General features: G+C 45.8%; 1 protein-coding gene across 1 annotated transcript in view; it reads left to right on the forward strand.

Annotated features, from left to right (window-relative positions):
• Window positions 1-12,442, forward strand: part of F13A1 (coagulation factor XIII A chain) — a 205,196-nt gene extending 192,754 nt beyond the window's left edge. Inside the window, exon 15 of the mRNA XM_088471783.1 lies at window positions 11,184-12,442. Coding sequence (XP_088327909.1) covers window positions 11,184-11,334 — 151 coding nt within the window. The 3' untranslated portion in view covers window positions 11,335-12,442. The remainder of the gene's footprint in view (window positions 1-11,183) is intronic.
• The last annotated feature ends 315 nt before the right edge of the window (window positions 12,443-12,757 follow it).

Here is a 12,757-nt window from a genome sequence, read left to right on the forward strand (position 1 = left end):
TCAACAAAGTAGTGCCAAGCGTGCGCCTGTGTCATAAGTAAAGGGCCGGCTGGCTTGACCGTTAAGGGTGCTGTAACCCCCGAAAGTACACTCCAGTCCAAACCAAAAAAAAAATTATTTTCTGTGTTTGTGAATTGTGTGCGCAGTAGCCGCACGTGCATCAACAAAGTAGTGCCAAGCGTGCGCCTGTGTCATAAGTAAAGGGCCAGCTGGCTTGACCGTTAAGGGTGCTGTAACCCCCGAAAGTACACTCCAGTCCAAACCAAAAAAAAAATTATTTTCTGTGTTTGTGAATTGTGTGCGCAGTAGCCGCACGTGCATCAACAAAGTAGTGCCAAGCGTGCGCCTGTGTCATAAGTAAAGGGCCGGCTGGCTTGACCGTTAAGGGTGCTGTAACCCCCGAAAGTACACTCCAGTCCAAACCTAAAAAAAAATTATTTTCTGTGTTTGTGAATTGTGTGCGCAGTAGCCGCACGTGCATCAACAAAGTAGTGCCAAGCGTGCGCCTGTGTCATAAGTAAAGGGCCGGCTGGCTTGACCGTTAAAGGGTGCTGTAACCCCCGAAAGTACACTCCAGTCCAAACCAAAAAAAAATTATTTTCTGTGTTTGTGAATTGTGTGCGCAGTAGCCGCACGTGCATCTACAAAGTAGTGCCAAGCGTGCGCCTGTGTCATAAGTAAAGGGCCGGCTGGCTTGACCGTTAAGGGTGCTGTAACCCCCGAAAGTACACTCCAGTCCAAACCTAAAAAAAAATTATTTTCTGTGTTTGTGAATTGTGTGCGCAGTAGCCGCACGTGCATCAACAAAGTAGTGCCAAGAGTGCCCCTGTGTCATAAGTAAAGGGCCGGCTGGCTTGACCATTAAAGGGTGCTGTAACCCCCGAAAGTACACTCCAGTCCAAACCAAAAAAAAATTATTTTGTGTGTTTGTGTATTGTGTGCGCAGTAGCCGCACGTGCATCAACAAAGTAGTGCCAAGCGTGCGCCTGTGTCATAAGTAAAGGGCCGGCTGGCTTGACCGTTAAAGGGTGCTGTAACCCCTGAAAGTACACTCCAGTCCAAACCAAAAAAAAATTATTTTCTGTGTTTGTGAATTGTGTGCGCAGTAGCCGCACGTGCATCAACAAAGTAGTGTCAAGCGTTCGCCTGTGTCATAAGTAAAGGGCCGGCTGGCTTGACCGTTAAGGGTGCTGTAACCCCCGAAAGTACACTCCAGTCCAAACCAAAAAAAAAATTATTTTCTGTGTTTGTGAATTGTGTGCGCAGTAGCCGCACGTGCATCAACAAAGTAGTGCCAAGCGTGCGCCTGTGTCATAAGTAAAGGGCCGGCTGGCTTGACCGTTAAGGGTGCTGTAACCCCCGAAAGTACACTCCAGTCCAAACCAAAAAAAAAATTATTTTCTGTGTTTGTGAATTGTGTGCGCAGTAGCCGCACGTGCATCAACAAAGTAGTGCCAAGCGTGCGCCTGTGTCATAAGTAAAGGGCCGGCTGGCTTGACCGTTAAGGGTGCTGTAACCCCCGAAAGTACACTCCAGTCCAAACCTAAAAAAAAATTATTTTCTGTGTTTGTGAATTGTGTGCGCAGTAGCCGCACGTGCATCAACAAAGTAGTGCCAAGAGTGCGCCTGTGTCATAAGTAAAGGGCCGGCTGGCTTGACCGTTAAAGGGTGCTGTAACCCCCGAAAGTACACTCCAGTCCAAACCAAAAAAAAATTATTTTCTGTGTTTGTGAATTGTGTGCGCAGTAGCCGCACGTGCATCAACAAAGTAGTGCCAAGCGTGCGCCTGTGTCATAAGTAAAGGGCTGGCTGGCTTGACCGTTAAAGGGTGCTGTAACCCCTGAAAGTACACTCCAGTCCAAACCAAAAAAAAATTATTTTCTGTGTTTGTGAATTGTGTGCGCAGTAGCCGCACGTGCATCAACAAAGTAGTGCCAAGTGTGCGCCTGTGTCATAAGTAAAGGGCCGGCTGGCTTGACCGTTAAGGGTGCTGTAACCCCCGAAAGTACACTCCAGTCCAAACCAAAAAAATAATTATTTTCTGTGTTTGTGAATTGTGTGCGCAGTAGCCGCACGTGCATCAACAAAGTAGTGCCAAGCGTGCGCCTGTGTCATAAGTAAAGGGCCGGCTGGCTTGACCGTTAAGGGTGCTGTAACCCCCGAAAGTACACTCCAGTCCAAACCAAAAAAAAAATTATTTTCTGTGTTTGTGAATTGTGTGCGCAGTAGCCGCACGTGCATCAACAAAGTAGTGCCAAGCATGCGCCTGTGTCATAAGTAAAGGGCCGGCTGGCTTGACCGTTAAGGGTGCTGTAACCCCCGAAAGTACACTCTAGTCCAAACCAAAAAAAAAATTATTTTCTGTGTTTGTGAATTGTGTGCGCAGTAGCCGCACGTGCATCAACAAAGTAGTGCCAAGCGTGCGCCTGTGTCATAAGTAAAGGGCCGGCTGGCTTGACCGTTAAGGGTGCTGTAACCCCCGAAAGTACACTCCAGTCCAAACCAAAAAAAAAATTATTTTCTGTGTTTGTGAATTGTGTGCGCAGTAGCCGCACGTGCATCAACAAAGTAGTGCCAAGCGTGCGCCTGTGTCATAAGTAAAGGGCCGGCTGGCTTGACCGTTAAGGGTGCTGTAACCCCCGAAAGTACACTCCAGTCCAAACCAAAAAAAAAATTATTTTCTGTGTTTGTGAATTGTGTGCGCAGTAGCCGCACGTGCATCAACAAAGTAGTGCCAAACGTGCGCCTGTGTCATAAGTAAAGGGCCGGCTGGCTTGACCGTTAAAGGGTGCTGTAACCCCCGAAAGTACACTCCAGTCCAAACCAAAAAAAAAATTATTTTCTGTGTTTGTGAATTGTGTGCGCAGTAGCCGCACGTGCATCAACAAAGTAGTGCCAAGCGTGCGCCTGTGTCATAAGTAAAGGGCCGGCTGGCTTGACCGTTAAAGGGTGCTGTAACCCCCAAAGTACACTCCAGTCCAAACCGAAAAAAAATTATTTTCTGTGTTTGTGAATTGTGTGCGCAGTAGCCGCACGTGCATCAACAAAGTAGTGCCAAGTGTGCGCCTGTGTCATAAGTAAAGGGCCGGCTGGCTTGACCGTTAAAGGGTGCTGTAACCCCCGAAAGTACACTCCAGTCCAAACCAAAAAAAAAATTATTTTCTGTGTTTGTGAATTGTGTGCGCAGTAGCCGCACGTGCATCAACAAAGTAGTGCCAAGCGTGCGCCTGTGTCATAAGTAAAGGGCCGGCTGGCTTGACCGTTAAGGGTGCTGTAACCCCCGAAAGTACACTCCAGTCCAAACCAAAAAAAAAATTATTTTCTGTGTTTGTGAATTGTGTGCGCAGTAGCCGCACGTGCATCAACAAAGTAGTGCCAAGCGTGCGCCTGTGTCATAAGTAAAGGGCCGGCTGGCTTGACCGTTAAGGGTGCTGTAACCCCCGAAAGTACACTCCAGTCCAAACCTAAAAAAAAATTATTTTCTGTGTTTGTGAATTGTGTGCGCAGTAGCCGCACGTGCATCAACAAAGTAGTGCCAAGAGTGCGCCTGTGTCATAAGTAAAGGGCCGGCTGGCTTGACCGTTAAAGGGTGCTGTAACCCCCGAAAGTACACTCCAGTCCAAACCAAAAAAAAATTATTTTCTGTGTTTGTGAATTGTGTGCGCAGTAGCCGCACGTGCATCAACAAAGTAGTGCCAAGCGTGCGCCTGTGTCATAAGTAAAGGGCCGGCTGGCTTGACCGTTAAAGGGTGCTGTAACCCCTGAAAGTACACTCCAGTCCAAACCAAAAAAAAATTATTTTCTGTGTTTGTGAATTGTGTGCGCAGTAGCCGCACGTGCATCAACAAAGTAGTGCCAAGTGTGCGCCTGTGTCATAAGTAAAGGGCCGGCTGGCTTGACCGTTAAGGGTGCTGTAACCCCCGAAAGTACACTCCAGTCCAAACCAAAAAAATAATTATTTTCTGTGTTTGTGAATTGTGTGCGCAGTAGCCGCACGTGCATCAACAAAGTAGTGCCAAGCGTGCGCCTGTGTCATAAGTAAAGGGCCGGCTGGCTTGACCGTTAAGGGTGCTGTAACCCCCGAAAGTACACTCCAGTCCAAACCAAAAAAAAAATTATTTTCTGTGTTTGTGAATTGTGTGCGCAGTAGCCGCACGTGCATCAACAAAGTAGTGCCAAGCATGCGCCTGTGTCATAAGTAAAGGGCCGGCTGGCTTGACCGTTAAGGGTGCTGTAACCCCCGAAAGTACACTCCAGTCCAAACCAAAAAAAAAATTATTTTCTGTGTTTGTGAATTGTGTGCGCAGTAGCCGCACGTGCATCAACAAAGTAGTGCCAAGCGTGCGCCTGTGTCATAAGTAAAGGGCCGGCTGGCTTGACCGTTAAGGGTGCTGTAACCCCCGAAAGTACACTCCAGTCCAAACCAAAAAAAAAATTATTTTCTGTGTTTGTGAATTGTGTGCGCAGTAGCCGCACGTGCATCAACAAAGTAGTGCCAAGCGTGCGCCTGTGTCATAAGTAAAGGGCCGGCTGGCTTGACCGTTAAGGGTGCTGTAACCCCCGAAAGTACACTCCAGTCCAAACCAAAAAAAAAATTATTTTCTGTGTTTGTGAATTGTGTGCGCAGTAGCCGCACGTGCATCAACAAAGTAGTGCCAAACGTGCGCCTGTGTCATAAGTAAAGGGCCGGCTGGCTTGACCGTTAAAGGGTGCTGTAACCCCCGAAAGTACACTCCAGTCCAAACCAAAAAAAAAATTATTTTCTGTGTTTGTGAATTGTGTGCGCAGTAGCCGCACGTGCATCAACAAAGTAGTGCCAAGCGTGCGCCTGTGTCATAAGTAAAGGGCCGGCTGGCTTGACCGTTAAAGGGTGCTGTAACCCCCAAAGTACACTCCAGTCCAAACCGAAAAAAAATTATTTTCTGTGTTTGTGAATTGTGTGCGCAGTAGCCGCACGTGCATCAACAAAGTAGTGCCAAGTGTGCGCCTGTGTCATAAGTAAAGGGCCGGCTGGCTTGACCGTTAAAGGGTGCTGTAACCCCCGAAAGTACACTCCAGTCCAAACCAAAAAAAAAATTATTTTCTGTGTTTGTGAATTGTGTGCGCAGTAGCCGCACGTGCATCAACAAAGTAGTGCCAAGCGTGCGCCTGTGTCATAAGTAAAGGGCCGGCTGGCTTGACCGTTAAAGGGTTCTGTAACCCCCAAAGTACACTCCAAACCAAAAAAATATATATTTTCTGTGTTTGTGACTTGTGTGCACTGTGGCTGCACGTGCATCAACAAAGGAGCAGCGCCAAGCGTGCGCCTGTGTCCCATAAGTAAAGAGCCGGCTGGCTCATTTCTTAAAGGGTGGTGTAACCCACAAAGTGCACTACTCTCCAGCAAAAATAAAAAAATATTTTCTGTGTTTGTGTGCGCTTTAGCCGCACGTATATATATCAATATAACATAAATGGAGGACCAAACTTTCTCTGATAAAAATAAAATAGGGAAAGATCAAGAACCACTTCCTACTAGTGCTGTTGCTGCTGCTGGGAGTTGTTCATCATCCCAGAGAGGAAGTAGGAACATCACTACTTTTACTAAACAATTGACCCTCCAACAGTCCCTAGCGATGAGGATGAAGTACGACAGCAGTCATCCTGAAGCAAAACGTATAACTGAGGCCTTGACTGCTATGTTGGTGTTAGACGTGCGTCCGGTATCCGACATTAGTGCAGTGGGATTTAGACAATTGATGGAGGTAGTGTGTCCTCGGTTCCAAATCCCGTCTAGATTCCACCTGCATCCTCAAAGCAGCAGCGACAAGCGTGCGTCTGTCTGTTAAAGGGTGGTGACACCCTCAAAGTGTGCTACACAAACAATTAAAATATTGTTATTTTTTTTTCTGTCTTTGTGAAATGTGTGGGCTGTAGCCGCACCTGCATCCTTAAAGCAGCAGCGACAAGCGTGCGTCTGTCTGTTAAAGGGTGGTGACACCCTCAAAGTGTTCTACACAAACAATTAAAATATTGTTCTTTTTTTTCGGTCTTTGTGAAATGTGTGGGCTGTAGCCGCACCTGCATCCTTAAAGCAGCAGCGACAAGCGTGCGTCTGTCTGTTAAAGGGTGGTGTAACTCTCAAAGTGCTCCAAAAAATAAAAAACTATTTTTTTATGTGTTTGTGACTTGTGTGCGATGTAGCCGCACTTGCATCCTCAAAGCAGCAGCGACAAGCGTGCGTCTGTCTGTTAAAGGGTGGTGACACCCTCAAAGTGTGCTACACAAACAATAAATATATTCTTCTTTTTTCTGTCTTTGTGAATTGTGTGGGCTGTAGCCGCACCTGCATCCTTAAAGCAGCAGCGACAAGCGTGCGTCTGTCTGTTAAAGGGTGGTGACACCCTCAAAGTGTGCTACACAAACAATTAAAATATTGTTCTTTTTTTTTCTGTCTTTGTGAATTGTGTGGGCTGTAGCCGCACTTGCATCCTCAAAGCAGCAGCGACAAGCGTGCGTCTGTCTGTTAAAGGGTGTTGTAACTCTCAAAGTGCTCCAAAAAATCAAAATATTTTTTTTAATGTGTTTGTGACTTGTGTGCGATGTAGCCACACTTGCATCCTCAAAGCAGCAGCGACAAGCGTGCGTCTGTCTGTTAAAGGGTGGTGACACCCTCAAAGTGTGCTACACAAACAATTAAAATATTGTTATTTTTTCTGTCTTTGTGAATTGTGTGGGCTGTAGCCGCACCTGCATCCTTAAAGCAGCAGCGACAAGCGTGCGTCTGTCTGTTAAAGGGTGGTGACACCCTCAAAGTGTTCTACACAAACAATTAAAATATTGTTCTTTTTTTTCGGTCTTTGTGAAATGTGTGGGCTGTAGCCGCACCTGCATCCTTAAAGCAGCAGCGACAAGCGTACGTCTGTCTGTTAAAGGGTGGTGACACCCTCAAAGTGTGCTACACAAACAATTAAAATATTGTTCTTTTTTTTTCGGTCTTTGTGAAATGTGTGGGCTGTAGCCGCACCTGCATCCTTAAAGCAGCAGCGACAAGCGTGCATCTGTCTGTTAAAGGGTGGTGACACCCTCAAAGTGTGCTACACAAAGAATAAAAATATTCTTCTTCTTTTTTCTGTCTTTGTGAATTGTGTGGGCTGTAGCCGCACTTGCATCCTCAAAGCAGCAGCGACAAGCGTGCGTCTGTCTGTTAGAGGGTGGTGTAACCCTCAAAGTGTGCTCCACAAACAATAAAAATATTCTTTTTTTTTTTCTGTCTTTGTGAATTGTGTGGGCTGTAGCCGCACTTGAATCCTCAAAGCAGCAGCGACAAGCGTGCGTCTGTCTGTTAAAGGATTACATCGGTGACAGCATCCAAGTAGGCATGTCAGACAGTCCGTACCTGTACTGGCAGGAAAAAGAAGCAATTTGGAGGTCCCTGTACAAACTGGCTCTATTTTACCTGAGTTGCCCCCCCTCCAGTGTGTACTCCGAAAGAGTGTTTAGTGCAGCCGGGAACCTTGTTAGCGAAAGGCGTAGGAGGTTGCTTCCACAAAATGTGGAGAAGATGATGTTCATAAAATGAATGATCAACTCTTCCAGGGAGACCAGCCTCCAGAACGTACAGAGGGACCTGTGGTTCCAGCAGGGACGAATTAATACTCTGTGAGGATGAGGATGTACATAACACTGAAGAGGGTGAGGAATCTGTGGATGAGGAGGATGAGGACGACTTCTTGCCTCCGTAGAGCCAGTTTGTGCAGGGACAGATTAATTGCCAGCTTGTTTTGTGGGGGCCCAAACGAACCAATCATTTCAGCCACAGTTGTGTGGCAGACCCTGGCGCTGAAATGATTGGTTTGTTAAAGTGTGCATGTCCTGTTTATACAATATAAGGGTGGGTGGGAGGGCCCAAGGACAATTCCATCTTGCACCTCTTTTTTTTCTTTGCATTATGTACAGTTTGGGGCCTAGTTTTTCAATGCCATCCTGTCTGCCACTGCAGTTTCACGCCTAGATGGGTCACGTGTTTGTGCCGCCCACTCGTGTCGCTTAGCATAGTCATCCAGCTACCTCGGTGCAACCTTTTGGACATAAAAACACTATTGTGAGGTGTGAGGTATTCAGAATAGACTGGAAATGAGTGGAAATTAAGGTTATTGAGGTTAATAATAGCATAGGAGCAGAAAAACCTACAAATTCTGTGATTTTAGCTGTTTTTATGCTTTTTTTCAAAAAAATACAGATCCAAAACACAAAACCCAGAACCCAAAACACGGAAGGGTGGTTTTGGCAAAACCAATCCAGATCCAAAACACGAAGAAAGATCCAGATCCAAAACCAAAACACAAAACACGAAAAGTGGCCGGTGCACACCCCTAATATATATATATATCATGCACTGCTGAATTAGGCCCTAAGTTTCCAAAACACAGAAAACAGGCATACGGTACATCTTGAAATGCTATTTCGAGGACAACGTGCACAAATAAAAAGAGTGGTGCAAATCAGCATTTTATGGTCTGTATATGAGTCTTAGTCAAGGTGTTTTTATTACCAGATTATCGGTAAGTGTATGGGGGATCCAGAGCCTATTATCTTGAGACTTACGGACCCATAACCCAGTAGCAGAACTGTGTAACAGTGCTGTGATCAGCAGTGGTATTGGATGTACTAGTCCTCCTGACAATTTACCCACCAGGAGGGAATACACTTGGCCAAAGTATATAAAATGTTAAGGGTTCTATTCATCATCACTTAATTTCTACAAAAGCTACATGCAATTGTAGAAATTAAGTTTTTGGGACATCAAAAGGGTAAAGCAGGAGATATCACAGATATCTCCTGCTTACCGGAATGGCCTATTGTTCCCATACACTAGTATGGGGACAGAATTCATCAAGCTTTGAAAATACAATATTATGAATTGCTCCGTTGCTCGCCTCAAGTAGGAAAGTTAATTATCGGGGTCCACTCGGATGTGTTAGATAGATAATTAATATGTTGAATAGATCCCCCTAAGTGTGTTGCTCAGTTGTTTGGTGCTGGTGCCGTGTTTCCCCGATAATAAGACCTACCCTGAAAATAAGCCCTACCCTTACTTTTGTAGCCCGGTCTAAAATAAGCCCTACCCCGAAAATAAGACCTACCTTATTCTCTTTTTGAGCTGGGAACGCTGCAGAGACCAGCGTTCCCAGTCATGCAGTGCGCGGGTGACGTCACGACGTCACCCGCGCGCTGAGGATCCTGTGCGGCTGCGCCTGCTGGATCATATTAGATCCAGTCAGCGCGCAAGTGAGAGGGACATCCCGGACGGCGGCGACTCATGTAAGTACCGTACTTGCACTGCAATAAGGGGGCCTGCATAAGGGGCACTGCTACACAAGGGAGGCTGCATAAGGGGCACTGCTACAGGGGGGGGGCATGCATAAAGGACACTGCTACAGGGGGGGGGCCTGCATAAGAGGCACTGCTACAGGGGGGGGCCTGCATAAGGGACACTGCTACAGGGGGGCCTGCATAAGGGGCACTGCTACAGGGGGGGGCCTGCATAAGGGACACTGCTACAGGGGTGGGCCTGCATAAGGGACACTGCTACAGGGGGGGGCCTGCATAAGGGGCACTGCTACAGGGGGGGGCATGCATAAAGGACACTGCTACAGGGGGGGGGCCTGCATAAGAGGCACTGCTACAGGGGGGGGCCTGCATAAGGGACACTGCTACAGGGGGGCCTGCATAAGGGGCACTGCTACAGGGGGGGGCCTGCATAAGGGACACTGCTACAGGGGTGGGCCTGCATAAGGGACACTGCTATAGGGGGGGGCCTGCATAAGGGGCACTGCTACAGGGGGGGCCTGCATAAGGGGCACTGCTACAGGGGGGGGCCTGCATAAGGGACACTGCTACAGGGGGGGCCTGCATAAGGGGCACTGCTACAGGGGGGCCTGCATAAGGGGCACTGCTACAGGGTGGCCTGCATAAGGGGCACTGCTACAGGGGGGCCTGCATAAGGGGCACGGCTGCAGGGGGGCCTGCATAAGGGGAACTGCTGTCAATGTTAGTTAAAATAAGACCTACCCCGAAAATAAGCCCTATGGTGTTTTTTGGAACCAAAAAAAAAATAAGACAGTGTCTTATTATCGGGGAAACACGGTGACAGTTAATACACACAAGTGGTATAGCATAACTAGTTCTTATGTTTACTGAACCAGTTAGAACAACAAGTAGCATAAGATAAAGGGATATGACAGGTATAACTGTCGAATGTTAGCGGATATTAGCAATATGCCTACACACTTTAACAGTGGTGATATAAGGGCTGATTCAGCAAGGATCGCTATTGCCAATTAGCCAATTGTTGCGTTCTGTGCATACATCACATTGCGTGTGCGAGAACACTCCACTGCAAGCGGGACTGCAATTGTAGTGACTACGCAGACACATCGCAGAGTGATTGGGGGGCTGGTCGGCGAAACGCAGGCATGCCAGTGTGTTTGAACGCTGTTGTAGGGGTGTGCATAAATTAGCCACTGCAATGCCAGACGCAGCTTGGTCTTCCACTGCGTGTGATGAGGTTAGCAATTTCTGAGTAAGATCAGACCTTGTGCAAGTGTGCGTGAGGCTGTGATGGTACTCAATGTTACTGATGGTTTCGCAATTTTGCTAAGCATTACGGATGTGTGTAAAGTAAAGTGGGCATCCTTATGTTAGGCTGCGTATGGCAGTGCGATCACAATCATTACCATATCTTCGCAGTGAGACTTCTTGCGTAATCGCTATTCCAATTGCAATAGCGATCCTTGCTGAATCAGCCCCATAGTGTACTTGCTGTGTTTGTATAGGCTCCTCACAGCTAGTATGTTGGAGAGTCTTGGAATGACGTACTGTACAATCAGCACAAATACCAGGGAGAAAAACGTGCAGAGATGTCGCGCATGTGCTGTAGCGCATGTCAGAGTTTAGACCTCTCACTGAGCTCAGGCAGGTCCTAGAGACCGCCTCTGCACTAAGAATGGAGTCTGCACCAGACTGCACCTTATCCAATAGTTCTGTCATAATAACCAATACTGGAAAACCAAAAATGGAACATTAATGTGGCAATGAAGGAATTTGGTTGTTGATTAAGCAAGGCTCTCTTACCGGAACCATTTTGGACACGTGTTTGTATGAGCATATGATAACCTTAATGCGTATGATTTATTTTTCAGAGAAATCCCAGGAAACACATCAGTGACTTGGGAAGAGAAGTGCACTCCAAGCAGAGCAGGCTCAAGGAAAGTGATAGCAACTCTCGACTCTGAGACCCTGCGACATGTGTATGGAGAGCTGAACATAGAAATCTTGAGTGCAGACTATTAGTGAAGCAGCTCTGACATTACAATTTTACTGAGATAATCATTGCTACTATTATAATTACCATAACACAATTATATATAATTGCAGGGTCTACAATACTGAATGAAGAATGATTGCATAATATTAAATGTTTATATCATAAAGCATAATTGACCTGGTAAACTGTTCCTCTTTTTCCAGCAGTCTTTGCCATAAAAGTAATCTTCCAAATTTTAACATATGTAGTACTGCCAGGACATAAGATGGGGCCATGTCCCATTGCAAATACCGGACCTCTCTTTACATGTGCAGGGGACACAGCCACACCATTGGAGGTGTGGCTGCTCCCAGCTGGAAGGCTTGAGCTAGGCATCATCTGTAGGTGGAGGCCCCCTCATTAGTCTGGGTTCCCAGGCTAGTACAGGCCATATATACAGGTACCCTCCATACTGCCCTGATTTCAACCCTGTACACATGTCTATGAAAATAACCAAAAAACCCTAAAATATTCTGAATACATTAGGTAGTGTTGCTTAGCAGTCTGTTTTACAAAGACAAGAAACGAGGACAGAAAGCATAAATTTTATAAAGTCATATTTTTAGCATTGCCTTTGTAAGAAAACACCTGCCACATAGCATTTTTCCATGTAATGAGTTACATGGAAGTCACAGTGAGTTCAGAAATACCTTGTAGCTTATTGTTTTATGGTAGGATTTTAAAGTCATAGGATGCGAGAAGAAATAAATATACAGCAGATTAAACTCCTTGCTCACAGACAGGAAGTCGCAAATTATACACTTGTCTATCTTCTCTAAGTCATGTAGAAACAGGGATATAATACGTCTCACATGCAACAATCTCATTTATGCCAATATACAAGTATCTAGCAGAGGGTCCGCTTTCTGTTAATCAGTGAATTTCTAATTAATTATTCTTTTTAGATAGTCTCAAAATATTATTCTGAAAACTTTTATGTAACCCCTAGCACTTTTTATATGCATGCATTAGTGACAGTGCTCTGGGTTTTTATTGGAAATATTAACGTTTTCATTATCTTTTAACTATTTTATTTGGTTTTTTATAGCGCTAATAAAGAATATTTCAGTACACTTTCAGTACAGTTTGATTGTTCTTTCTGCTTGGTATTTGCTCTTTATTTTCGTCAGTGGAAAATACTATCACAAAATCGAATACATATATAGATTAGCTAAAGTGTTTAGAATAATATGTTTATTCCCTGGACACTCTTGTGCTGATGTAAAGATGAAGCTACATCTTGGACATTGACAGTAAAAGACACATTTGTGAACAGCGCATATGCTTAGTCAGACACACCTCTCGCTGCGTTCAGTTTTACAGCACTAGCATAGATTTATGTCTGGAGAAACAAGTATAGCAAAGAGATGTGGCTTGATAGGTTTAATAATAATTGTGCAGGCCACACAA

This window comes from Taudactylus pleione, unplaced genomic scaffold (assembly GCF_031769625.1).
Source record: "Taudactylus pleione unplaced genomic scaffold, aTauple2 ptg000116l, whole genome shotgun sequence".
In the NCBI taxonomy this organism is placed as follows: Eukaryota; Metazoa; Chordata; class Amphibia; order Anura; family Myobatrachidae; genus Taudactylus; species Taudactylus pleione.